The sequence below is a fragment of the Rhinatrema bivittatum genome, chromosome 19 (assembly GCF_901001135.1).
Source record: "Rhinatrema bivittatum chromosome 19, aRhiBiv1.1, whole genome shotgun sequence".
Taxonomy (NCBI): Eukaryota; Metazoa; Chordata; class Amphibia; order Gymnophiona; family Rhinatrematidae; genus Rhinatrema; species Rhinatrema bivittatum.
This window is the reverse complement of record NC_042633.1, coordinates 27289821-27310944: the sequence shown is the minus strand read 5'-3', so window position 1 is coordinate 27310944 and position 21124 is coordinate 27289821. Positions and strand designations below refer to the sequence as shown.

The window sequence follows — 21124 nt, the reverse complement described above, 5'->3', positions numbered from 1 at the left end:
AGCTCCTTTTAGTTTTGCCTTTGACCTTCTACTTCTCCTAGGTTTTCCCATCTAGCTTAATGATTCCTTGAGGTACTCTTCAAGCCTGTTCTGGTATCCAGTGCTCAGCTCCTTGTCTGTTCCAGTACCCAGACCTTTGCTTCTAGTCTGTCTCTTCCCACAGTGTCCAGCCTGATCTCACTTCCAGCTTGTCCAGCCACTGAAGCCAATCCCTATCAGCCCCCACCCTTAATGTGGTCCTAGCCAAACTCATGAAACCTCTCCAGTTGGTAGACCGGAAGTTTCTCGCCTGGAAGGTGCTGTTCCTTGTGACTTTGGCATGCAAAGTGGGTGGTGTACAGGTAACTACTGGGCATGCCTAGAGACTTCTGAGAGCTGGGTCTGTTGGCACTGTTGAATGTTACTACTTGTTATGGCTGATTGATACTGCCATCTATGGAGAAGCCTGGGTACAGATAAGCAATGTTGCTTCTTTTAGTCTTATATTTACAGTAACCTTTTTGCTTCTATCAGTGTCATCAGTTTCCAAGGAACTGCAGCATTTCATTGAGAAGCTAGGGCATGATGGGACCTTGCAGAAATGTACAGAAATGCCAACAAGGTAAAGATATCTGTTATAGCACCATCCCCAGGAATTTTACAGCTGAGGTTAGACAGGAGCTGTAGTCCATAGGTTGCATTATGAATCAGGATAGCACAAAAGGGTGTCAGTTAATTAGAATTTAATTTGTTGGGCTGGGAAAGCCAGACTGGGGGTAATATTCAAATGATTTCCATGCAAAAAATCCTCAGCTTTTGCATGTGAATCTGCTTTTGAAAATCATCCAAAGGGTTATGTGGGGCAACGTATGCATGAAATTAGCTTCTGTGTACTTTTCCCTGTACTCTGAGTAGGTATTCCAGGTAGGGTTAGAGTTGAGCAGGGAAAGAATTTACATGTATACTTCTGATTTTCAAAGGCATGTGCCTAAATGCATTTGTAGAAAGATATATCTGCTCAAGAGATAGTGATGTGTCCCAGAATCCCAAATTTCACTCAGATTGTTTCCTTATGTACCAGGCTACCTGAAACTTAAATTTGGTCCAGAGTCTTTATTGCAGCACACACAGTGATCATTGGAAGGATTACACCTTAGTCAAGAAAAAAGTTCACACTTCTACATAAAGTTCTGTCTTGTATAAGGCCCATATTCTTTATGGTGATAGTATACATAGAATTAGTATGAGTTTTTTGTTGGATATATATAGAAAAATTTGAGGTTCAAAGTTTTTAATTGTAACTTTCCTATTTGTTTTAGTTTTAACACACCTCCAGAAATGGAAGCATCAAAGGCTCAAATGAATGACTATATAGCAAGGTATATCTGTCAGATCTTGACCTGATATTTCATTTATTAAAACATGTTATCCAAGTGGCTTACAATATAGTCACCTGCATAAATAAAGACAGAAATAAATGTGGCTGTGGTGGAGCAATTGGTGCTTATACTTTGCATTTCTGACTGGATCAGGCGTGATGTGTACCTTGTCTGACTGGCAGAAGGCACAGCCGTGTTGTGTGCACCTTGTAACTATGCCAGCAGAGTACACATGCATGTGCCATTTAACTAAGGCTCGTGGGATGCATGCATGTGGCACTGTATGTTGTACCAACTGCCTGGCAAGAAATGTTTTATTTCTTTAGCTCTTGGATTTTTATTGGTAGTTCAATGTGAGTTACATTCAACTTCTGAGGCAATGGGGTGTGAAGTGATGTGCCCAAGGAGCATAGGTGGGATTTGGTTCTCAGCCCACTGATATAATATGCCTTGAAATGTGACCGGGATAGTGTGCATGACTGTTGGAGGAATTGGAATCTTTTTTTGGTCAGCCAGAATGGCTAGTTGTGTCTTGTATATAATCTAACTTTTTTCCCTGCAGTTTTTCTGAAGAATGCAGAAGGTGGGATCGGCTATTACTGAACTACCAGAACAGAGTGCAAGAGCTATCCAGGTGAGAGAAAAGAACTGCTCCGAGGACGTCTGTTCTGTACAGCACTAGAAGCTGCTCCCACATTCCTTTCCTCTCAAACATAATGGTTCCCAGCCAGGAATATGCAACACTGCTGGCCTTACCCCAGCTTCCTCCATGTACCTCTCCAAGAGTAGGAAGGCGTGGCTTGATCATAAGGCGCTCTGATTCTCGTGATGACGATGCCAGCAGTGCTTCCACCCCTCAGGCAAGCATACACAGGGATGCTGCCTAAAAAGAAAAAACAAACATTGCTGTAAACAGTAAGGTGATGCAGACCAGTCAGTCTGTGGCAACTGGCAGTGTCCATACTTTACATAATAGTAGCATTAAATAAGCTAAAACTATAACCTGTCAGGGGCATGTTGCGTCATGAGGAGTGACTAGTTAAACCAAGGTACACATTTTGCTTTGTTAGCCCAGGCTGGGTCTCTGCTTGGAGATCTACCCAGGGAATAATGGAGTATACCAAGTCTTCAGGAACCCAGGGTCCAGAATGCTGTTGTGCCAGCAGAGTTAGATCCCTGAGTAGTCCTTATGTTTTGAGACCAATCTCCAATTGCACCAATGAGATGTTTCCTAGGTGGCTCTGACCCCAGGCAACCACAAGGTAAGTTTTTGTTCAAAAACATAGCACAGCCCTTTGCTGTCTGTAAAGAATCCTTTAGGGTAGAGGTTCTTAACCATGAAGATTACCAGGCCAGTGCAGTTTCCAGGATATTCACAATGTGCATGCAAACATCTCTTAGGTATCCTGAAAACATAACAGTTAAACACTGCTTCCTTTTCATCCAGTCAGACCAGTGCAGATGGAACCAGACTAACAGGCTTGCTGACATCCCCAGGTCTAGACTCCCATGCTGAGCTCAGCAGAAGGCAGGCAGACATCCCATGCTGTGAGCTGAGGCCTGGTAAAGATAAAAAAGTTTGGACAAGCAGCTCCTGCAGTGAAAGTCTTGTACTTCCTCCTTCAGTTAGACTAGGGGAAGCCACCAGAGTCCCCTCTACTCCCACTTTATATTTACAGTTATTCTTTGCATAGATCACGATTATTCATGCTAGAAAACCAGACAAAATTGGCACTACTAGTAGAAGGATCAGTACTAAGCAACTGTTTTGTACTATAAGGAGAGAAAGATGATCATAAAGTACTAAGATAATCGGAGACCAAGAAAATATGGCCTCAAGATGCAGAAACTGTTCTAAATTTTGAGCACCACTCACCTGATTAAAGAGAGCATCCCTGCTCACTTCAAGATGGTACCTGCATATTATACCATTCAGGCTTCAGAAAGAAGCCATTTGGCACAATGCAAATAAAGAAAACCAGTAGTAAACGTGAGTTTGAGCTCATACTACCCAATATACCCTGGTTTAATTCTTGTGCAAGACAAGCCCAATAGAAATCCTGTACCTCCAATTCTTTAAGTGTATACTCTGTATCCACAGAATTCTCCCCAGCACAAGGGGCAGAGCAGGATGTTTTCCCATTCAGCACTTTGTACAGAAATTCTGGTGTAGTCTTAACAGACTCTCCACTGCTAGGTACATAGTGAAATACAAAGTACTAACAAAAAACCACTGCACAAGGAAAATGCTATACCACAGCAGCACTAACTCAGAATGCCAAACACAGCAGCACTGCAAATATTACATCTGGCCCTAGAACACCAATACACCATGAACATGCTAGCTGGACACCTCAGCTCAGTCATACTTGCAGAACAGACCTTCACAAATACAGAATAGTTGACAACTCCCCCGCCCCCCCCAAGAAGCCCAGACTGTTCAAAGCTGGAAAACACCCTCTCTCCCGTGTACAGCAACGTCACACATTGCCCCACCCCCTAGTGTCTCACACCCCCAGCAAAGAACAACCCCCACCCTGTCACCTCTACTATGGCCCTATTCTGAGGACAAGCAGGATGGTAGTCCTCACACACAGGTGACACAAGATGGAGCCCTGATACTGAAAACCTATGGCAAACTCCTTAGAGGATTGTGAGAGGCTCTGTTTGAACCACTAGAGAGCTACGGTTAAAGACTTGACTCTTAAAGTGGTTCTCTTGGTTGCTATTTGTTCAGCCAGGAGAAATTGGGAGCTCCAGGTGCTGTTGTGTTGAGATCTCTTCCTACAGATGTCTCATTCGGGGGTATCTGTTTGGTGCCGCTTTTTCTGCCTGAGGTAGTCTGTGTTCCATCTTAGACAGTGGGGCCTCCTGCTTTTATGGATTCGGATTCCTCTACACAGGGTCTGTGGAAGCACTAGGCCTGTGCCTATGGTGCTGACAGGGGGCGTTGCCGCTGCTTCAGGCGGCAGAATTTTGAAAGGGCAAAAAGTGCCCCTTCAAAATTCTGCACCCCCCCCCACACACACACCCCTAGTCCAATGGAGGGCCTGGGAGTGATCTGCTGCTCTTGGGGCCTCAGCTGCCACTACCCAAAGTAGCACTGTGGCCTTTATCTCCTACCATGGGACAGGGGCCAACCAATGGCACTGGTAGCCCCTGTTACATGGTAAGGGCTGAAGGCCACGGCACTGGCAGCCAACGGCCCAGGAGCGGCAGATTGCTCCCAGGCCCCCTGCTGGACCACCAGGTGACAGTTTTGCGGGGGTTTGGGAGGGTGAGGGAGTGGCAGCATGTGGTCCTCACCCCTTGAGTCAGGGCAGCAACTGTGTAATTTAGATTTTCAATAAATGTTTTGCAAGGACTTCTGGATCTCTTATTACCCTCATGGCTTTGATAGACAGTCTTCCTTTGTGTTTTTTTGGGCCAGTATAATCTCAGACCAGTGGATTCTTTCCATCATCCGCTAAGGGTACCAGTTGAACCTATTGGGTGCCCTGCGAGCCCGTCTTGCATCAGGGGTTGCGTCTAATGGAGCTCTCCTCCCTCTTAACGGCCAGAACGGTCGAGCCTATTCCAACAAGGCAAAGAGGGCGGGGATTTTACTCCAGGTACTTCCCGATTCCAAAGAGGACAAGGAGGACTCCGTCCAATTCTAGATCTAAGGGCCTTGAATGGTTTATCAAAAAAAGAAGGGTTCAAGATGGTTCCCCCACCCTCGAACTGAAGGATGCATACACTCATTTCCAGTGTCTGGGGAAGATCGATCTCAGATTCATAGTGGGAAAACAGCACTTCCAGTATTGGGTGTGGCCGTTTGGGATAGCATCAGCCCTGTGGGTCTTCACAGAATTCCTGGCCTTGGTGTTGGCACACAGTGCATGGTTTCCCTTATCTGAATGATTAGCTAGTCAAGGGCACATCTCGGGCAGGACCCCTAGGGTCCTTGCATCTGACCTTCTGGGTGTTGGAGTCACTAGGGTTCATATTCAGCCCTTCACTTCATTTGGACTTCATGGGAGCCCTGCTAGACACGACTCAGATTAAGGCCTTTCTGCCTTGTCAAAGGGTCATCAGTTTGATGACCATTGTGACAGATTCAGCAGAGCTAGCAGGTGTCAGCCTGGCACATGTTGAGGCTGTTGGGTAATATGGCCTCAACTGTCCATGTCACTCCCTTGGTATATTTACACATGCACAGAGCTCAATGGACCCTGAGGTCTCAGTGGCACCAGGCCATGCAGAACCTCCAGCATTGCACTGTGCCCCTCTGAGACTGCCTGGTGGCAGGTTCTTTCAGATCTGGAATGGGGGAATCTCTTTTCAAAGTCCTCCTATCCCTGGATGTGTCCACCCTGGGCTGGGAAGTTCATGTAGATGGGCTCAGCACCCAGGATAGCTGTTGTCAAATCAACTCCCTGGAGCTTTGGGTGATTCGGTCAGTACTTGCTATGGGCTTTAACCCTTGCTGGGCAGTCTCTGCTGTCATTTTGATATGTTACTATGTAAAATATAAAAATGTAAAGTGTGACTGACAGTGATCTTATTGAGGCCAGCGTGAGCACTGTTGCCTGCCCTAACTCATAATAAAGTTACATTTTCTAATGTAAAGTAACACTACAGTTACTTTACAGCAGGGAGCTGGCTGGTTATAATGTAAACTGTAGGAACAAAAATATGAAATAACCCCCACAACTGCTCTTTTTTAATGTAAGAGTACAGCAGTTGCAGAGAGGACTTCATGCAGCTGTTTTTAATAGTATAAATGCAGCCTCAGCAGCAGTTTTCAAATGCCTTTATTGGGGACCATATGAAGAAAGTGAAAATTAAGTACCAAGAGATACTGAGTCAGAAAAACAGAAATAGTCCCAAATAGATTGGGTGCCACTGGCCCGATTAAGAAGCATTTTCAAGCACACCTTGATCTGTTGCCTATAAAAATTACACCCTATGAAGTCCAGAAGGAGGCTCTCTGGCACAATGCAAGTATTAAGGGCATTAGCAGTCAAGTTGAGAGACTGAGATTATTCCCAGCATACATAGAAATGACGGCAGAAGAAGACCAAATGGCCCATCCAGTCTGCCCAGCAAGCTTCACACACTTTCTCTCATACTTATCTGTTTCTCTTAGCACTTGGTTCTATTTCCCTTCCACCCCCACCATTAATGTAGAAAGCAGTGATGGAGCTGCATCCAAGTGAATATCTAGCTGATAAGTTAGGGGTAGTAGGGGTAGTAACTGCTGCAATAAGCAAGCTACACCCATGCTTATTTGTTTTACTCAGACTATGTTATACAGCCCTTATTGGTTGTTTTTCTTCTCCCCTGCCGTTGAAGCAGGGAGCTATGCTGGATATGCATCGAAAGTGAAGTAACAGGCACATTTGGTTTGGGGTAGTAACTGCTGTAACAAGCCAGCTACTCCCCGCTTTGTGAGTGTGAACCCTTTTTTCTTCTCCCCTGCCGTTGAAGCAGAGAGGTCTGCTGTATTTGCATAGAAATTGAAGTAACAGGCTTATTTGGTTTGGGGTAGTAACCGCCGTAACAAGCCAGCTACTCCCCCTTTGTGAGTGCAGATCCTTTATTCCACATTTCCTCTTGCTGTTGAAGCTAGAATACCCTGGCCTATAAATGAGGTTCATGCCTGTCACTATGTGTAAAACAAGCCTATTTGGAAACACTGCTCCAGAGATACTCACTGTAGCTAATTTGTTTGTTTTTAAGGCAATTGGAGGAAGTCAGACTTAATGACATACAAATGGAATGCACAACAAGCCTTGGGACATCCCAGGATAAAGTTATCTATAGCAAGCCTGACTACAAAGGCATATTAACTGAACAGAGTCATGTGTTTGACTGCATGGAGCTTGTGGTAAGTTGCAAAGACTTGAAAATATCAGAATTCAGGATAGGCCCGCCCGGTCTGCACCTGCCTCTATAGTAAGCCTCTAGTTCCAGGCCCGCCCGGTCTGCACGTGTCTCTATAGTAAGCCTCTAGTTCCAGGCCCACCCGGTCTGCACCTGTCTCTATAGTAAGCCTCTAGTTCCAGGCCCGCCCGGTCTGCAACTGTCTCTATAGTAAGCCTCTAGTTCCAGGCCCGCCCGGTCTGCACCTGCCTCTATAGTAAGCCTCTAGTTCCAGGCCCGCCCGGTCTGCACCTGCCTCTATAGTAAGCCTCTAGTTCCAGGCCCGCCCAGTCTGCACGTGCCTCTATAGTAAGCCTCTAGTTCCAGGCCCGCCCGGTCTGCACCTGCCTCTATAGTAAGCCTCTAGTTCCAGGCCCGCCCAGTCTGCACCTGCCTCTATAGTAAGCCTCTAGTTCCAGGCCCGCCCAGTCTGCACGTGCCTCTATAGTAAGCCTCTAGTTCCAGGCCCGCCTGGTCTGCACCTGTCTCTATAGTAAGCCTCTAGTTCTAGATTTTTGCCCTACCTCTAACACCTTCTGTACACTGTTGCAAGCTAGCAATTCACATGGAATGACAGTATATAAAACACAAAAAATCTGCTCTTTGGGGCAGTGGAAGAAGAGTACCTCTGAAAACAGGAAGAGGGGAGAGGAGATAAAGGGATAAGGAAAAAGCTTGAAGTAGTTTGTTTCTGGTTTGGGGTTTGTCTTCATTCCTGAAACTGCCAGTTCATCTACATAATATGACAAAACCAGCACTAACTCAGTGTGATGCTGCCTCTGGCCAATCACCTCCAAACTCAAGCCTCTCCAGAGTCCAGTCTTGGAGAGGGACTTTCCTGGCCACTTGAAAACTCAAATAGAAATCTTTTACAGTTCTTTCCCACAAGTCTCCAGGCAGGGTTTGAACCATCCCCAGGTCTGGCTGGAAGGCAGATGCCCCTCCCTGCTTAGCCAACCCACCCTCACAGGAGAGGCTGGCTTGAAAAGTGAAGCCTAAGCCTCTAGCTTTGTCTTTCAGTCCTCTGTGAAATCCAGCACAAAACAAACTAATCTCAATAAGTTCTCCCAAGTCAAGGTCTGGCCCACTGGGCCTAACTACCACCTCCCCCCATACCTCTGCAACATTAAACTTTTCCCCAGCAATACAACCACCCACTTGGCAGTTTCCTTAGTAACATGTCCTCAAGGCAGGTAAATCCAAACTAACAGAAGCTTTGGTAGCCACAAGCTCACCTACCTTGGGCTCACTGTCACTATCCTTCTTCACAGTGTAGAGGCAACATCCAGAGTCAGCATCTCCTAGAGCAAGCAGCACAGTCCCACTCTTTCCTCCACAGTCCCCCCCAGCAGGAGACTGAGAGTACTCTGCTAGGAACTCCTTTTTATATGATGTAGACTCCTCCTCTAGTAGCGAGGGATTGGTTCCTAGGGCCCCACCCTCTGTTTTGCCCTCCCCCTGTAGCCAGGGATTGGCTTCTGGAGCTCCACCCTCTATTTCCTACACCTGGGTCTTTTCTTTCTCTAGGATTACAGTGTGCATCCTTGACTTTGTGTCTCAGGGTTTTTCTTCCCCCTCCCCCTGGGATTTTTGGTTCTTAGGGCTTTGGCCTACCTCCCAGGGCTGGAATATAGACCCCGTCACACTCAGCCAACCTCTGCTGATCCTAACAGACTGCTAAACATAAGCCATTCAGAGGGAAGGTACCCCAGGGTGCCAAAAGCACATATGCAAGTAATTGCTCACTGAAATCACAATTTCTTCTTCATCTAGTCAGACCAGTCCAAAAGTATGAGTTATGTCCAGCAAGCAGAAGATGCTTACCTCAACCGACCAGTATTCTGTCTCCAACCTATGGTAGGCAAACATCCCATGCTGTGGAAGGAGACAGGTTAGAGTGACTGAAGAGGAAAACCTTTTCTGGACAGCAACTTAAGGCAAAAGCCTGAGGGAAAATCATGGCCAGCTGCCAAGGTGAAAACCTCGATCTCCCTCCCTTAGTTGAGCGTGACTTGGAGATGAGTCAGTCCACTGATGGGAACCAGCTCTGGAGGTGAAAGCTTAACTTCCTCCCTCGCTGGAGCAGGATCCAGGCCCCAAGGGAACAAGTCTGGTAAGGTCAGAGGCTTCAGGCCTTCCCTCGCCACTCATCCTTCTATTCTCCTTACTCACGGCTCGATACAGTAAAGTGGAGCCGCGGATACCCCGCTCCTAACCCGCTTTCTACTCACTTTCCGGCCGCGTTAGCCCTTCCTGCGATACACAATCCCCTTTAACCCATCCTCACCGCCTCTTTAAATCCCCGGGTAACCCCTTCCGCCCGCGGCATGTATATGAGATGTAAACCATCGAATTAGCTATTCCCTCCCATACAGTAACGCGCGCCCCGACTATCGCTATTTTACCCTGCTGTTTTGCCCCGCGCTTAACTTGCTCATTTACCGCCTACCCTTACCCCTGCGTTAGAGGCAGGGGTAAGGGTAGACGGCAAACTTTCCCCCAAAAAGAAACCTAAAAACATAAAATCCCCTCCTCCCGAAGCAACTCGACGTGTTATCAACTTACTTTGTGTTGCTTTCAGCCCCTTCAACCTTCTCTGCCGTGCTCCGGAGGGGGCAGCCAGCGGCGAAAGCGGCTTGCAGCGGCGTGCCCCGCGCAGGTCCCGGTTCTCCTGGCTCTTCGACGATGTACCCCCCCAAAAAAAGACTGCTGAGTTACGGCCTTGGAAGCGAAGCGAACTTTCATGGGCTTGAGCGTCCAAATTGACGGGAGCTCAAGCCAATGAAAGTACAGTGACGGCGAAAGCGGCTTGCAGCGGTCCCTCCCCCCCCCCCCCCGCAGGTCCCGGTTCTCGACGATGTTCCCGCAGGTACTCCAGCTCGACTTCTGGCTGACAGCTCCCCCCCCCCTCATTGGCATGAGCGCCCAAATAGCCAATGAAAGCACAGGGACGGGCGGGCGTGACGTCTTTTTTTTTTCCCCCTTGGCTGCACCCGCGCTCTTCTTTTAATTTCTTGGCCGCTGGTGACGTGAGCGCTGGAGGCAGCCCGCTGTCATCGAGAGCCAGGAGAACCGGGACCAGGGGGGGACACCGCTGCAAGCCGCTTTCGCCGTCGACTGCACCCCCTCCGGAGGACGGCAGAGAGGACGGCAGAGAAGGCTGAAAGGGCTGAAAAACAACAAAAGGTAAGTTGGCACACGTCGAGCCGCTTTGGGAGCAGGGGATTTTAGGTTTTCATGGGTTAAAGTTGGGATCCACTTCCTGGTGCCTGTCATTTGAAATGACAGGCACCAGCGCACCCAGGATACTGTATAGGCGCTGTATTAAGCGCCTATACAGTAAAATGGGTGCCTAACGCTTCTTGGACGCTGCTTACATTTGCATGAGATTAGAGTACAGGATCGAGCGGTAGGTGAGCCGGACTGTGCGTGCGGCAACCGCGGGTGCGCCCGGCACTAACGCAGCTCTTCCTACCTGCCCTTACTGGATCGACCCGTCAGAAAGGATCAGCTGTCTCATCTCTTTCGAAAAGTACAAAGACCAGGGGGCACATAATGAAGTTACTGGGTAATAAATTTAAAATTAAGAGAATATTATTTTACTCAACACATAATTAAGCTCTGGAATTTGTTGCCAGAGAATGTGGTGAAAGCTGTTAGTGTAGCTGGGTTTAAAAAAAAAAGGCTTGGATACGTTCCTGGAGTGATAAGCAGCTTGGAATCTCTCTACCCCTTGGGATCCTGCCAGGTACTTGTGACTTGGCTTGGCAATTGTTGGAAACAGGATGCTGGAAAGAAATCAGTACAACTAGGGGTCACAAAATGAAACTCCAGTTAGGATGACTCTAATTCCCCTTTTCCTCTTTTTGCCCTGCCATTGAAGCAGAGAGCGATGATGGAGTTGTATCAACAATATGAAGGCTTATTGGTTAAGGGGAGTAACCGCTGCACCAGCAAGTTACCCCCATGCACTCTTTTCATTCATTCCCAGCCTCTAGCCGTTAGGGATTCACAGTGTTTATCCCATGCCTCTTTGAAACCTTTCACTGTTTTTGTCTTTACCGCCTCCTCTGGACGGGCTTTCCAGGCCTCCACCACCCTCCTATGAGATGATCAGCTTATTCCAGTCATCTATGCAAGGGTTCTATTTAGGTGTTGAAAGGAAGTAGATGTCATGGACAGTTTCACTGTGCAAAGCAGAAAGGCATCAGCCTTCATCCCCCTGCAACTCCAGGGAGGAAGACTCAGAACCAATGTCAGGAAATATTTCTTCACTGAGAGGGTGGTGGGTGCCTGGAATGCCCTTCCGGAGGAAGTGGTGAAGACTAAAACTGTGAAGGATTTCAAAGGGGCCTGGGATAAACACTGTGGATCCCTAAAGGCGAGAGAAAGGGAATAAATAAAAAAGCTTGGGGGTCATTTGCACGGAGCAGCAGTTACTTCCCTTAAGAGAAACATGAGGGTAACCCACATGGAGCAGCAGTTACTACCCTTAAGAGAAACATGGGGGTAACCTGCACGGAGCGGCAGTTACTACCCTTAAGAGAAACATGACGGTAACCCACACGGAGCAGCAGTTACTGCCCTTAACAGAAACATGAGGGTAACCCATACGGAGCAGCAGTTACTACTCTTAAGAGAAACAGGGGGGCAACCTGCACGGAGTGGCAGTTACTACCCTTATGGGAAACATGGGGGTAACCTGCATGGAGCGGCAGTTACTACCCTTACGGGAAACATGGGGGTAACCTGCACAGAGCGGCAGTTTCTACCATTAAGAGAAACATGGGGGTAACCTGCACAGAGCGGCAGTTTCTACCATTAAGAGAAACATGGGGGTAACCTGCACAGAGGCAATAAAGGTGAATGCATTGCAAAATAGTGTTTGACTTGTATTTAATTATTTTTATTTTGTAGATGGATGAACTGCAGGAGTCAGTCAACTTATTGCACTCGTTTATGGATGAGGTTTCTCAGTGCCTGAGGAATATAACACTGAAGCTCGGTAAGAGACCTTAGTTTAAGCTGTGTAGCACTAGCTGATGGTTTGTGTAATATGGTATAATCTATCAAACCTAACTACTGCCAGGAATGGTCCTCTTTTTCCCGATTTTGCTGACTTTGGTGACTTTCTGACGTCTGCAAAGATTCCCCAACTCCTCTAGACTTGGCTTCTGGTGCTAATGAGATGCGAGGGACCCCAGATGGACTAGAAGTGCTTGTCTCCTCCCGTGGTATTGCTGGATCTCAGGGGTGCATAGGATGAGACCAATGAACAGCAGTGAACTTGATGCAAGTGCTTCCTTATTTTATTTACAATATTTCTATGCCGCCCAGTCACAAAAGCTGCGAGCAGCTTATATCAGGTCACATCTATAATATAATCAAAACATACGGAACAAAAAATGACAAATCACAGCTCATAAACAGTTCCCTCATTCCGCTAAAGGTTTTAGAGCCACACACAAGCCCATCAATTAAAAAAAAAAAAATCTATATTTGCTTTCTGTTACCTGTCAGGTAGAATACAAGAATCTTCAGAGCTTTAAACAATTTAAGGTGAACTTTCAAACGTGCATGTAAAAAAAATATAAAATAGCACTTATTCTCAGGAATGCAAAAATTAAAATAGAAGAAAAAATAGCAAATACAATAACACAGAAGGACGACTTTTTATTTATTTTTTTTTACATACGTTAGTGATAGAAGGAAGTGCAAAAGTGGTATTCTGAGACTCAAAGGAGAAAGGGAGGAATATGTAGAAGACGATGAGGAAAAAGCAAAATTGCATAACAAATATTTCTGTTCAGTGTTCACTGTGGAAGGGCCTGGAGCAGGATCAGATAAAGCAAACACAAATCAGATTGGAAGTGAGGTAAACCTCAATCGATTTTCAGATCAGTGTGTCCGTGAGGAGCTAACTAAACTTAAAGTAGATAAGGTGATGGGGCCGGATGGGAAACACCCAAGGGTACTAAGGGAACTTAGAGATGTCCTGGCAGCTCCGTGCTGACCTGTTCAATGCCTCCTTACAGTCTGGAGGACTGGAAAAGGGCGGATGTGCTTCCTGTTCATAAACGTGGAAGTAAGGAGGAGGCTGGGAAGTACAGGCCGGTCAGTCTGACCTCTGGGGTGAGCAAACTAATGGAATCGCTGCTAAATCAGAGGGGAGCGCGATGTTTGGAATCCAATGGATTGCAAGATCCGAGGCAGCAGGGAGTTAGCAGAGGTGAAATCTGATTAATTTCTTTGATTGGGTGACCAGAGAGTTGGATCAAGATGCAGTGTACTTGGGTTTCAGCAAGGTCTTTGACACTTTTCACACACAAGACTTATAAATAACTTGTGCGCCCTTGGTATGGATCCTAGAGTGACCGACTGGGTTAGAAACTGGCAGCGTGGGAGGTGGCAAAGGGCAGTGGTAAATGGCGTTTTCTCTGAGGAGGGGGTTGTTACCAGTGGTGCCTCGGGGATCGGTCCTTGGACCGGTTCTTTGCAACATTTTTGTCAGCGGCGTAATGGACGGGTTGTCGGGAAAGGTTTATATTTTTGCTGATGATACCAAAATCTGTAACAGGGTGGGCAGCCAGGAAGGCGTGGAAAACATGAGGAGGGATCTAGCGAAGCTCGAGGAATGGTCTATGGTCTGGCAGCTCAGATTTAATGCTAAACAATGCAGAGCAATGCATTTAGGATGCAAAACCCCAAGGGAAAGTCGCAGTATTGGAGGTGAAATTCTTCTAAGCACAAAGGAAGAGCGGGATCTGGGGGTGATCATATCTGATGTGGATAAAGCAACAGTAAAAGCCAGAAAGATGCCTGGCTGCATAGGGAGAGGACTGGTCAGCAGAAAAAGGGAGGTGACACTGCCCCTGTACAGGTCCCTGGTGAGACCTCACTGTGTACAATGCTGGAGACTGCACCTTCAGAAGGATAGGAACAGGATGGGGTCGGTGCAGAGGGGGCTACTAACATGGTCAGTGGGCTTCCTTCTAAAGCACACGGGGATAGACTTAAAGATCTGAACCTGTACACCCTGGAGGAGAGGGGAGATAGGAGAGATGATAGAGAGATTCAGATATCTCTAAGGTTTTCATGCACTGGAGGGGAGGCTTTTTCACTGGAAAGGATGTTCTATAGTGAGGGGTCATGGGATGAGGGTGAAAGGGGGCAGACTCAGGAGTAATCTTAGGAAATATTTCTTTACAGAGGGGGTGGTGGATGCGTGGAACGGCCTCCCCGTGGAGATAAAAACAGTATCTGAATTCAAGAAAGCATGGGATAAATACAGGGGATCTCCGAGGAAGTGATAAAAAGGGGGTGAATAGTATAGAGTGGGGGCAGAGATGTGTTTGTGGGTTGTCTGTGATAGGTGTGTGGGGGAGAGTACAGGAATGAGGATACTTTTCTCTTTGCACTTTCCACTTTGTCACCCTCTCCGCACTGGTCTCATCTCTCCTCCCTCCACTCCCTCGATCAGGCGAGCAGCTGTTTGCTGGTGGCTCACGTTTCACAGTATTTGTTGGCCTGCTCCTTCTCTGCCTGCTGTCCCCACCCATACCATCACTGACTGGGAGCATTGGAAAGCCCTGGTAGGATCTGAATGGTTTGCTTGCCTGCATCTCATCTGCTGCTGGAGCCTGCTGTTTCTACCAGCCCCATATGTGATGTTATAATCAATAAGCAATCGTAGCTTGAGATCTGTTTAGTGTTTGGGATCCTGCCAGGTACTTGTGACTTGGATTGGCCACTGTTGGAAACAGGATGCTGGGCTTGATGGACCCTTGGTCTGACCCGGTATGGCATATATTATGTTATGTTACTGACTCTATGCCTGTTGAAAACCACTGAAGCCTGCAAATGCCTCCTGTCCTGCAGTCTCTGTGGTCTCTCCCGCTCAGCGTTTCTTTATCCTTCTTCGGCCCACCCTACCACGCTATTTGAAGGTCCGTGCATGCACTGCAGCATGCACACACGCAGTTGTGCTGCAATACACACACACACACACACACACACACACACACCAATAAACCCTATAATTAGGGGGGTAACACCACTATTATGTTAATCAATATAAAAAAATGTTTGTTACAACGAACTTTGTTATACAAAATCAAAGTAGTATCAAAAAATGTCAGTCATGCTAAAACAATTGTCAGAGTGGAAGGAGTGAAGTACAGAGCAGCAGATCAAGATAAGGGGCATGGAACGGCTGCCCTATGAGGAAAGGCTAAAGAAGTTAGGGCTGTTAAGCTTGGAGAAGAGATGGCTGAGGGGGGATATGCTAGAGGTCCTCAAAATCATGAAAGGTCTTGAACAAGTTAATGTAAGTCAGTTATGTATTCTCTCAGATAATAGAGGGACTACGGGGCACTCCATGAAGTTAGCAAATAGCTCATTTAAAACAAATCAAAGAAAATTCTTTTTCGCTCAGCGCATAGTTAAGCTCTGGAATTCATTGCCAGAGGATGTGGTTACAGCAGTTAGTGTAACTGGGTTTAAAAAAAAAGGTTTGGATAAGTTCCTAGAGTAAAAATCCATAAACTGCTCTTAATCAATAAGCAATAGTAGCTTGAGATCTGGTTAGTGTTTGGGATCCTGCCAGGTACTTGTGACTTGGATTGGCCACTGTTGGAGACAGGATACTGGGCTTGATGGACACATGGTCTGACCCAGTATGGCAATTATTATGTTCTTAAGTTATGTTCTAAGAGAGGAGATCCACTAGATGTGAGCCCTCTCTGACAAAAGAGCCAAAATAAGGCTGAAAAATGTGTTGAAGCTGTGGATAACCCACCAAAGTCATTTGTATTTAGTGCTAGAGAAGCCATTGAGACAGCGGAGTTTAAAAAAAAAAACAGCAGCAATTTTGTATATTGTGTGTTTTATTTATTTTATATTCCACCTTTCAGTACTTCAAAGCAGATTACAATTGTAAGTGAGGCAATGGAGGGGTATATATGTCTTTTTTTAATTTTTATGTATATACATATATAATGGTGATTAAATACCTTACCCCACACAAATAATCAACACACATACAGTGGTAAAGAGTTTAAATTCATCTAAAAAAGCATACAATAAATCACACATTAAAATGAATTTATATGTAATAATTTAATGTAGAAAAATCATTTTTTATGGGAAATCTGATTTTTGCATGTTGAAATGAATTTATCGTTGTGTATGTAATGAAATGTATAACTTTGAATATGAATGTAATGTTTTCTTTACCACTGTATGTTTACGTGGTTATGGCAGTGTGGGGAAGGGGCCAGAGCCTCCTGTCCTGGTAACTTGTCAGTCAGTTCCACCAGTTACTGGAATACTAACTCCATTGCCAGGGCTGGAAGCTGGGGGGAAAGTGGGTGGTACCCCTCCAAAGATGTGACCCAATCCATTTTCTGGACAGCTCTCTCCGTGTAGAAATCACTTCAAATGCACCCCATTAAAGGGACTGATGATGAATGTGTGTTTAGTAACATACAGCGTATTGTCGGCAGAAAAAGACCAGTCCGCCCAGGCAAGCTTCCCATGGCAGCAGGTTACCCCCCAAGGACAGGAACTGCCACTGTGTGCACGTTACCCCCATGTCTTATCTTACCTACAAGTAAGACCATGCAACTGTCAAACCCATAACAAAATTACTGAAACTTCCGGATAATTCAGACAATGCTGCTTTCATCTTCTTTGCTTTTGGACTTATCCCCAATGTACTAAAAATGTGGCAAAGAAGGATCCAGGGAACCCTACAGATTGCTGTGCTATCATTTTTATTTTAAGAGTCAAATACTGGCATGCAATGATTTCCTCATTAAAAAGGTGTATTCCTTTTTGTCCTTGAAAACCAGTTCAGACAAGTGGGTTATGCTCACCAACCAGCAGATTGAGACGGAGATGAACAGATTCGCTAATGTAACCCAGGCCTGGATTTAAGCAAAGGCAACTGCCTAGGGCACCACATTTTGAAGGAGCCATGTGCTGGTTTCTCTTCAAAAAGGCACCACTGTAGCACTCGAGTCCATCAGCCTGTCCTCCCGTCCTGCCTCTGGGCACCAAATTTTTAAATCCCCCCCTTATAAGCATCCAGGCTGACCTCAGCGTGCCGGTATTCTGTCTCGGCCAGATGGTAGGCAAACCATCTGCGGGTGGGTTGGCATAACCCACTCATCTGGACTGGTCTGCCTGGAGTCAAGGAAAGGAAATTATTAGGTAAGAGTAAATTCCTCTATTACCAATGCAAACTTTAACAAAAAAAAAGAGGATTTAATTTTCCAATTCTGGGCTTTCCTAAAGGTCTCAATTGCCCTCTGCACAGATTTTGTGAAGACTTAATTTGATCTGGTGCTTGTTTTCTCTCTCTCTCTCTCTCTGCAGAACGGAGGTCTTTCAAGCAAATGGAAAATTCACCTGTACGCAAGTTGCTGAAGATTCCCAAAAGTTCACAGCAGTAACATGGCAAAAAAAAGAAAAACGTTCTTTGGATTGCTACTTTAAGTGTTCCTTCAACTTTGTAATGTTTGTGATTGTTTTCTTTTCTGCTTTGGTTTTGCTGATAAAACTCTTTTATGAGACAATGAGTTACAGGAGTGGTCTCTCAATCTGCAGATGTCAGAATTACAGTGAAAATATGAAGAAATAACTCAGCCAAAAGCTTTTTACTGAACCACCCAAATGGTTTGTGAGCAGCTTTGGAGACTCGTATTCTCTTCATGGGGTCAGCGCACGATGAAAATAAGCAGTTAGCAATGGTGTTGCATTCTTTTAAGTGGAGGAAAACTGTGACAAGAGGTGACACATGCATATTCTCAGCCATCACTAGCCAATTGTAGAAAAAGGAACATGTAGTATTTTAGCCACAACTTGAGAACCAGCTGTGGGTGATGTATGATACAGCCAAGCACTAAATAATTCCCTTAAAAAAAAGCTTCACCATAATATAGTAGTCTATACAGCAGTAAAGAGGTAGTGTTACTCTTCCGGATATTAATTGGACCATCCCATCTGCAGACTGCGTTGGAAGCAAAATGTGCCTCGATTCCTTTGGCCAATGATAATAGAACCCATGATGGAGGGGATGAGAGACTTAGGAACAGATAAAGCATTTTTAATGTGCAGAAGAATGACCACCTAAATTCCAGTGATCACCGGATATAAAAACCAAAGCAGTGAGGGGGGGGGGGGGGGGTCATACAATAGTCAAAATTGTGGACTTCAGGTGTACCAGCTTTCAAATGGGGAAAATGTAAGGAGGGGTCATCAGCATGGGAAGTTGTTTTTTTTTAATTTATACATTTCAATGAATATACAAGCATTACTTGTGAAAAAAGGAAGGAAAAAAAAGCATACAATATGCCTGATAAGGTAAAAAAAAAAGAAAAATACACATATCCTTAGACCACCATCAAGAAGGGGGTGGAACTATAAAAGTTAAATAGGGAGTAAAAACAAAAACCATAGAGGAAAAGGCAAAAGCATGCTTTAAGGTCGCTTAAACATAAGAGCATAAGAAATGATTCTGAACGTCCCATGTTAAACTGCTAAATTATTGCAAACTTTTTTGCTCAAGAAATTCAGATCAGGAGAAAAGAATTGATATCGGACAACATAGGAAAATGTGGGAGGGAGGTTCTGGAAGCCAAATTTAGGCTCTGAGGTAGGAAGCTGAAATCCAGAACTTCCAGGGTAGCATTCTCTGAAATGTTCCCTGTTCCACACGCAGGTCCCCAGAGGCAAGCAGAGCTCCGGAGTCTCAATGCGTGGATAAGACGATGCTGCAAGGAAGATGGATTCACGTTTGTTAGGAACTGGGGAACCTTTTGGGGAAGGGGGAGTCTCTTCCGAAGGGATGGGCTCCACCTTAACCAGGGTGGAACCAGACTGCTGGCACTAACCTTTAAAAAGGAGATAGAGCAGCTTTTAAACTAGAACAAAGGGGAAAGCCGACAGTCGCTCAGCAGCGCATGGTTCGGAGAGAGGTATCTTCAAAGGATACTAATGATGCATTAGAATTCGGGCATCCCGACAGTGAGGTTCCAATAATAAGAAAAGTAGTCCAAGTGCCTGTAACTAAAAACTCAGCTGAGCTAAAAAAGTCTAACTTGTCCCTATCAATTAAAAAGCAGAATGAAAATACAAACAAAAAACAAACTTTGAAATGTTTGTATGCTAATGCCAGATGTCTAAGAAGTAAGATGGGGATATTGTTCTGTACTTTGTATTGGCTGTTGGTGGTTGCTGATTGATGGAGGCATTGTGGACTTGCTGTTTTCCTGATAAAAAAAAAAAAGTTTATTGTAATAAAAAAAATCACATCGAAGTGTGTTTAAATAAAACAGACAGTAAATGTGTACCGTGGGACTTGTGGTTTATAAACGGCTGCCTTTGAGGCCTGAGCCACGGTTGGATTCTGGGAGGCTGTAGTGCTCCTGGTAATGATATCTTTTCGCATGTGGTCGGGGGAGGCGTTTCTACTTGAAATGTCAAATATAAGTTCCGAAAAGTACTTGGTGTGAAAGCCTCGCTGACCCAAGGGTTGGGAGCCGGGTTAGTATCATTGAGGTTGTGGGTTCGAAGCCCCACCAGCTCGGTAACGTTGAGGTTGTGGGTTCGAAGCCCCACCAGCTCCGTAACGTTGAGGTTGTGGGTTCGAAGCCCCACCAGCTCCGAAACACCGTGGGTTGTAGCATCCTCTCCGCGACAGAGGATGTTACTGAGCCTCTGTCGTGGAGAGGATGCTACACCAGCTCAGTAACCTTGAGGACCAGCTCCGTAACACCGTGGGTCGTAGCATCCTCTCCAGTCAGGAAGAGGTAGTTTTGGTGAAATTTTGGCCATTTTGGCCTAGTAAAAAGTAGTAAAACCCCCAGTCTGCTGGTGGCTCTTTCTTGTTATTAATTAAGGCTCTTTCTCATTAGAGGTATTCACCGGAATATGCTTGGAACACAGGTCTAACTGACCCCCCCCTCCGCCCCATCCACCCGCACCACTTACCTACACTGGCCCCCACCTAGCTTCTGGCTAAGCTAGACTCGAACCCGCGCCCTCCTATATTCGAGTAAATCCCTGTAACGGAGCCGTGAGACAAAGCTGCTGAGCCACCAGTCAGCTGGGTACAGACTCTCCCGGGTTTTTACCCCTTATTCTTCTCCTAGCACAGGACTCCAGCCTAAGGACCAGCCCTTCACAGCCGGCTCTGCACTCTCAGAGGCTCCGGAGTTTTACCCCTCTTTCCACCACTCTCTTGTATTACACCCTCCGGTGATTAACAGCTCCTCGCCCGCAATCACAAGAATGAAATGTTCTCTCTTAAAATAAAAGAATCTTTCTAACGCACACAGTGCGCGGTGAAACCTCCTCCCCTATGCAAACAAACATTAAACGTGCAGAGATTATGGGTTTCTAGCAGGGACTGTTAGACCCGGGCTGCGGGGGAGCTTCTGAGCCATCTCTCACCGGCACAGACCGTCCAGCACTGCCCTGGGAAAGGAAGCCCCCAGGACAGATTTAGCCTTCCCCGTGTGCGATATTTACCGCTCATTCTCTCCCACACATCGCATCCCTCGGTCATTCATTCATTTATTTAACCGATATCTGGTTCCATGCGAACACCTCTGTCACAATCAGACCGTGAACACGGAGCAGTGAGAGCAGGCTGGCGGGAAGAGCCGCTTAAAACCCGGGGACCTTTGCACGGTTTGCAAGCTTAAAGCCTGGGGAGGGGGAGGCCGTAAAGCGCCGCTCATGCCTGGGCCAGAACCCGCGCTTCCCCCCAGCCTTAGCCCCCATTGCTCCTTCAGTGCTAAGCAGCTTTTCCCGCAGGGCGGCCGCTGCCCGCTCTCGGAGCGCACGGCCGAGCT

The 21124-nt window shown here is 46.2% G+C and overlaps 2 protein-coding genes across 3 annotated transcripts in view; one reads left to right on the top strand and one right to left on the bottom strand.

The window, feature by feature from the left end:
- MVB12A (multivesicular body subunit 12A) overlaps window positions 1-8602 on the bottom strand; it is a 44474-nt gene extending 35872 nt beyond the window's left edge. The window contains exons 1-2 of the mRNA XM_029584974.1: window positions 8501-8602; window positions 2115-2241 (exon numbers count right to left, since the gene is read on the bottom strand). The gene's annotated coding sequence lies outside the window, so the exon portion shown is untranslated. The remainder of the gene's footprint in view (window positions 1-2114; window positions 2242-8500) is intronic.
- Window positions 1-17845, top strand: part of LOC115080648 (kinetochore-associated protein DSN1 homolog) — a 34071-nt gene extending 16226 nt beyond the window's left edge. For both annotated transcript variants that reach the window (XM_029584972.1, XM_029584973.1), the window contains exons 5-10: window positions 514-601; window positions 1299-1358; window positions 1921-1992; window positions 7083-7230; window positions 12183-12270; window positions 17643-17845. In XM_029584972.1, coding sequence (XP_029440832.1) covers window positions 514-601; window positions 1299-1358; window positions 1921-1992; window positions 7083-7230; window positions 12183-12270; window positions 17643-17719 — 533 coding nt within the window. In that variant the 3' untranslated portion in view covers window positions 17720-17845. The remainder of the gene's footprint in view (window positions 1-513; window positions 602-1298; window positions 1359-1920; window positions 1993-7082; window positions 7231-12182; window positions 12271-17642) is intronic.
- Window positions 17846-21124: the final 3279 nt, after the last annotated feature.